The 6,522-nt window shown below is 48.7% G+C and overlaps 1 protein-coding gene across 2 annotated transcripts; it reads left to right on the top strand.

Annotated features, from left to right (window-relative positions):
• Positions 1–214: 214 nt before the first annotated feature.
• LOC121812173 lies at positions 215–4,557 on the top strand. Of its 2 annotated transcripts, none has more exons than XM_042213558.1 (3): positions 215–347; positions 545–1,715; positions 3,985–4,557. In XM_042213558.1, exons 2-3 carry the CDS (start codon positions 936–938, stop codon positions 4,555–4,557), a joined length of 1,353 nt encoding a protein of 450 aa, XP_042069492.1. In that variant the 5' UTR covers positions 215–347; positions 545–935. The 2 variants fall into 2 exon arrangements, with proteins under 2 accessions (XP_042069492.1, XP_042069493.1); XM_042213559.1 differs by having other exon boundaries at positions 609–1,715.
• The last annotated feature ends 1,965 nt before the right edge of the window (positions 4,558–6,522 follow it).

Here is a 6,522-nt window from a genome sequence, read left to right on the forward strand (position 1 = left end):
AGCCATTCCATGTGTTAAATCTTGATGATATATTAGAAAAGCACAACAGGTGGATCACTAGGTTGCCTCGGGTCAAACCTTTCTATGCAGTAAAGTGCAACAACACACCAGCAGTTATCAGGATGCTCATCGCTCTGGACACAGGTTTTGACTGTGCCAATGTAAGAGGAGCTATTTCCCTATGGGGACTAACACATACACATTACATGTAACAGTGTTTATGTGGTATTATTCCACTTGCCACAAATATCAGTGTAATGGGGAAACAGCGCCCCCCCTCTCGGTGTGGCTGGTTAGGTGAGGCTGGCTGCAGTAATCGCTGCCAGTCTGCCGTAGCCATACGAGAGGTGAGTTGTATTGTTCCGCGCACAATATAGCTAAGTAGTACAGACACATAAAACATGTTTGATTAGCTGACGAGCACCGAGTGTAATAAGTGCTTAGTGGACACATGTCCAACACCAGTTTTATGTACTTTTCATTTGTTTATTAATGTGTGAAACTGTATGCTAAAGCGGAATGCTAATGAGATGTTCTGCCGTAGTGTGCTGTGCGGAGTGGTGTATGGCGAGCCTGTGCACTGATAATACACCGTTGTTTCCATTCAGGAAATAAAGTGGCAACGATCGATCAGAGACTCCTTGTCTTTTTAAAAACACTACACAACGCAGAGTCGAGGAGTCTGTTTGGGCCGAACTGTTGCAGCGGGATGAAGCAGAAACCGGTTACACTGGTGCCGTGACCCCAGCTCCTGCTATCCTGCGACCGCAACGGGGGCCGTCTACTTCCTGGAAGGTGGAAAAGTCGCGGGAGATTGGCTTTTCTTAGTCCCGCCATTTTCTGCGTTCTTTAGAGACATTGGGGCGGGGCTCTGTGCTTTCTTTTTTTTGGAGAGTTAAAAAAAAAAAAAAAAGGGAGGGACACATTGCTGAGCCATGGCAGATTTTCCCAGTTTTGGCAGGGGAAGGGGGGCAGTTGGTTTTACCCCTCTGCATTCATATGGCAGAGGCAGATCAAGGTTGCTGACAGCCCCAGTTTCCTCCACACCTAAGCCTGTCCTTGCTGAGTTAAATGAAAACCCTATTGTTGGGAACTGTGATGATCTACAAAATACTAGATCAGAAACCAGTCCCACAAAAGAGAACCTTTATGCAGAGATTGCAACGCAAATTGGGTTTTCTATTGGGGAAAGCATTGCCTCTTGTCTTGAATCTCGGTTGGGCTCTGGAGTGGGAAACAGTGTTGTTGGGTCTGCCAATAATGTGTTATCTGAACCCTCACTATTGAATGTGATTGTAAAGTCTGATGTTAAAGAACCTGTGTGTTTTAGAGGGGATGGCTGTGATACATGCAGTGTTCAGGAATGGGAGGAAATGATGATGACTTTTTTTAAGAGAAGAGGGGTACCAGTTGCTGAACAAGCTGATGATGTGCTAAGTAAACTGCTGGGGAGGGCACGAGAAATAGTCAAGGTGGGCATACGTAGTAAGCCATCGGTGTGTCTTGAGAGGGGCCCAGAGCCCATTTTTGAGATCTTAAAGCAGCACTTCAGTGACACTGCCTGTTCAAGCATGCCTTTAGCTGACTTTTATGCAACACTACCCAACTCAGGTGAAACACCGTTTGATTACTGGCTCAGGTTGAACAGAGCCATGGAGGTGACAGAAGACTGTCTGAAGAGACAAAATAAGTCCTTTGCATATCTGACAAAAGAGGAGATAAGATAAGATAAGATAAGATAAGATAAGATAAGATAAGATAAGATAAGATAAGATAAGATAAGATAAGATAAGATAAGATAGAACTTTATTAATCCCTCGGGTGGGTTCCTCTGGGAAATTCGATTTCCAAAAAGCACAGCACCGACAGAAGTTACAGTTACAGAATATTATATATATAAACACACACAACACACACACACACACACACACACACACACACACACACACACACACACACACATATAAATACAGAGACAAATATAAATAAAATATACGAAGGGGATAAATAGAATAAATAGGAATAAAAATAAAAATACAAGTGAATTGCACATTTCAAGTATTGAGTCTATTGCACTGTTGACTATTTACAAAAGTATTCAAGGTATTGCACAGTGAGGTGAAGAGGCACTACAGCTTAGTTGTTCCCCCCTCCTTTGTCCTCCTGTTTCCCCTCCCTCTCCCCTCCAGAGAGGAGTTAAACAGTCTGATGGCGTGTGGGACAAAGGAGTTTTTAAGTCTGTTAGTTCTTGTCTTGGGGAGAAGCAACCTGTCACTGAACAGACTCTTCTGGTTGTTAATGGCCGTGTGCAGAGGATGCCTGGCATTGTCCATAATGTCCATCAGTTTCTTTAGTGTCCTTTTCTCTGCCACTGTCACCAGAGTGTCCAGCTTCATGCCGACCACAGAGCTAGCCTTCCTGATCAGTTTCTCCAGCCTGGATGAGTCCTTCTTTGCTGTGCTGCTCCCCCAGCACACCACAGCATAGAAAAGTACTCCAGCAACCACCGACTGGTAAAACATCCTCAGGAGCTTCCTGCAGATGTTAAAAGACCTCAGCCTCCTGAGGAAGTACAGTCGGCTTTGGGCTTTTTTATACAGGTGCTCTGTGTTGCATGACCAGTCCAGTTTATTGTCCACCCACAGCCCGAGGTACTTGTACTTGTTGACCACCTCCACCTCCTCCCCCTCTATCTGAACCGGCAGTGGACCTTCTCTGGACCTCCCGAAGTCCACAACCAGTTCCTTAGTCTTTGAGGTGTTGAGTTGCAGGTGGTTTGTGTGACTCCATGCGACAAAGTTCCTCACCAGACTTCTGTACTCCTCTTCCTGATCATCCCAGATACACCCCATGATGGCCGTGTCATCTGCAAACTTCTGAATATGGCATAATTCAGAGTTGTAGCAGAAGTCAGAGGTGTACAGGGTGAAGAGAAGAGGGGACAGCACAGTTCCCTGTGGTGCTCCTGTGCTGCTGACCACAGTGTCAGACGTGATGTCCTTCAGCCTGACGTACTGTGGTCTGTCGGTGAGGTAGTCGGAGATCCAAGCGACCAGGCAGGGGTCCACCTCCATCCTGTTCAGTTTTTCCTGAAGCATACAGGGCCGGATGGTATTAAAGGCACTGGAAAAGTCAAGAAACAGGATCCTGACCGTGCCTTTTCCCCCATCCAGGTGTGAGTGGGCTCTGTGTAGGAGGTACAGGATGGCATCCTCCACTCCGACACCCGCCTTGTATGCAAACTGTAGTGGGTCCTGGGCATGTTGTACCTGTGGTCGGAGGAGGTTGAGGAAGAGCCGCTCTAGAGTCTTCATAAGATGTGACGTCAGTGCCACCGGTCGGAAGTCATTCAGCTCATTGGGCCGGTTCTTTTTGGGGACCGGGACGATGCAGGATGTCTTCCATAGGGCGGGCACTCTCCCCAGTCGCAGACTGAGGTTGAAGACTCGTTGTAGCGGCTCCCCAAGTTCAGCAGCACACGCCTTTAGCATCCTAGGACACACCTTGTCTGGGCCTGCTGCCTTTCTGGGGCGAAGCTTCCTCAGTTGTCTCCTGACCTGATCCACTGTGACACTGGGAGATGTTTGGGAGGAGGGGAGGGGGGGAGATGTCTTGCTGCTGAGAGAGGGATTGGAGGAGGGGGGTGTCATGGTGTCAGGAAGGGGGGGAAGCGAGGGAGGTAGGAGAGTGGGGAGAGGACTCTGTAGTGAAGGTGAGGGTGAGGGTGGGGGGGTTGTGGGCTGGTCAAACCTGTTGAAGAAGTTGTTGAGTTCGTTTGCCTTCTCCACAGTCCCCCCCACTGTGCTTTTCTTGGTGTTGTGGCCTGTGATGGTTTTCACACCATTCCAGACCTCCCTCATATTGTTCCTCTCCAACTTCTGCTCCACCTTCCTCCTGTAGGTGTCCTTTGCTTCCCTCAGGCAGCGTTTCACCTCCTGCTGTGCTGCTTTCATCTCCTCCTTCACTTTGCTCCTGAAAGCTGAGCTGACTGCTATGTTTATCCGCCACTGTCCAGACTCAGAACTGTCTCTTATTTTCAAGTGCAAGCCCCTGCAGCAGTGGACGGTTGCTGATGTGCACGAGAAATTGCTGGAGCATGGCAAGGACCGGAAGTGCACCCCTCAGTTTAGTGCAGTCAGTGCCTTGAGTTTTCAGCAACAGGAGGTGAGTCCTAATGTGCAGCAGGCGACAGGCAACAGTAAGTGTATTACACCATCACCAACCTCTACCTCAGCATCACTTACCGACCTTCATGCAAAACCACCTACTGATCGTCTTGATCATGTGATAGCCCTGTTAGAGAAAGTCCTGGAGGGACAGCCTCGACAAGCAAAGCTGCCTGCTAAGGATGATGTAAGGGTTCCCCGGAACCAAACACACAAAATTGTGCCTTGCGTGATTTGTGGTGACACTGAACACTCTACGTATCACCACTGTAGAGCCCATCAGCTATGTTTCATCTGCCATGCTGGCGACCACACACGGGCTCAATGCCCCAGGGCCGTGTCTGTCAGAGTGAGGGGGCCTGAATCAGCCACCCAGCAGCTGGGAAACTAGATGGCCTACATGTGGAGGGGGCAAGTGTTAGGCCTGAAATCGCCCCCAAAGAGGATGATTTTGATGATTTAGAATCTGTATTACACACTGTTTGTGAGGAGCGCCAGCTAGGCCGGAGACCCATTCTTCAGAACACACACAGACTAAAACAGCATGATGAGCTGTTCTATGAAAATGTGACCCTGGGTGGCAAAGTGTCTGTTAAAGCCATGCTTGACAGTGGCTCTATGGCCTGCACCCTCAGCACCAATATGATGCCCCAACTATTACATCATGCAGTGCTGCAGACCCCCACCTTGCAACCCACGGATGTCGTCCTGATTGGCTGTGGTGGTTCGAGGACAGTTCCATCAGGTGTGTGTGACATTACAGTGGAGATATATGGCTGTAAAGTTGTTGTGCCAATGTTGGTGATTGCAGGGCAGAATGAGGACCTCATTTTGGGCAGTAACCTAATGAGGTATCTGGGTAATCGCCTGAGGGAAGAGGGACATTTAGGAGAGGAATGCAGCAAGACTCTGAGTGCAGAAGAACAGCTTAATAAAAATCTGCTGAGTTCAATGTCAGGAGTGGTGGCCCCAGGGCATGTTGGTGATAAGATCGGAACTGTCAAGCTAAAGAGAGCTGTAACATTAGAGCCCTTGACAGAACACCTTGTTTGGGGCAGGCTGCAGCTAATGAATAATGGGGAAGTGGGCAGTGCTGTCGTTGTAGAGCCCACCGGGTCAAGGTCTGGACCGAGGTCAGTTATGGTTGGGAGAACTGTAGCGCATCTAAACAGTGATGGGTGGCTCCCTGTGAAAGTGCTGAACCCCTTTGACAAGCCGATAACACTGAAACGGAACATGAAGTTGGCTGACGTGTCCCCCTGTGCAGCAGTGGAGAACTTCAGCCCCACTGGCTCCTACTTGCAACAGAACATGCAACGGTCTACTGGCTCAGCTTGGTGCCATGATGAGCAGAGTCTAGTCACTGATGTTTCCACTTTGCCAGATGTTTCACCCTCACAGGAGGTGACAAGTGGTTGTAGCCCCCTACATGCAGTGCTGCAAAATCTGGGGCTGTCTGATATCGACATTGATTCATGTGCAGTTTCGCCGGCTGGCAAAGAAAAACTGGTTGGCCTTATAGCCCAGTTTGAGTCTATCTTCTCGAGAGACAAGCTGGATTGTGGCAAGGCTAACGGCTGCCTACATCGAATTCGAGTTGTGGACGACAATAATTCGGAAGTCTTGCAGTGAGTTTGCATCACCCCTGGTCTTAGTTTGGAAGAAATCCGGTGAGTTGAGAATCTGTAACGACTTTCGCTGGCTTAATGCTAGAACTGTCAAAGATGCTCACCCACTCCCACATCCGGCTGACGCACTGGCTGCTTTGGGAGGGAACGGATTGTTCTCCACAATGGACTTGACTTCGGGTTATTATAATGTGGAGGTGCATGAGGAGGACCGTAAGTACACGGCATTTACGTCTCCATTTGGGTTGTACGAATATAATCGTATGCCACAAGGACTGTGCAACAGTCCGGCCACCTTCATGAGGATGATGCTAGGCATTTTTGGGGATCAGAACTTCCTCAGTGTGCTGTGTTATCTTGACGATGTTCTGGTTTTTGCCCCGACAGAAGAATTGGCACTGGAGCGCTTGCATATGGTGTTCCAGAGACTCCAGGTTCACAACCTTAAGTTGGCTCCAAAGAAGTGCCATTTTCTGAGACAGTCTGTGAAATTCCTGGGGCACATTGTAAATGCTGATGGGATACAGTCAGACCCTGACAAAATAGCATCCATTACATCCCTTGCAGAGGCAGACCTTATGGAAGAGGGTTCGAGTGTCCCATCCCAACAGAAGGTCCGCTCATTTTTGGGGATGGTAATGTTCTACCAACAATTTATTGAGAACTGCTCATCCATCGCAAAACCTCTGTTTCGGCTGACATCTGGGGATAAAGGCCCTCGTGGTTCA

This window comes from Haplochromis burtoni, unplaced genomic scaffold, assembly GCF_018398535.1.
Source record: "Haplochromis burtoni strain Fernald_Lab_line unplaced genomic scaffold, NCSU_Asbu1 Contig_453, whole genome shotgun sequence".
In the NCBI taxonomy this organism is placed as follows: Eukaryota; Metazoa; Chordata; class Actinopteri; order Cichliformes; family Cichlidae; genus Haplochromis; species Haplochromis burtoni.

Bases quoted from the DNA above. Each gene is read 5' to 3' on its own strand.
- LOC121812173 (XM_042213558.1), top strand. From the start codon at position 936: ATGGCAGATTTTCCCAGTTTTGGCAGGGGAAGGGGGGCAGTTGGTTTT. The intron at 1,716-3,984 runs GAGATAAGATAA...CTGAAAGCTGAG, and splicing joins TTGCATATCTGACAAAAGAG to CTGACTGCTATGTTTATCCG.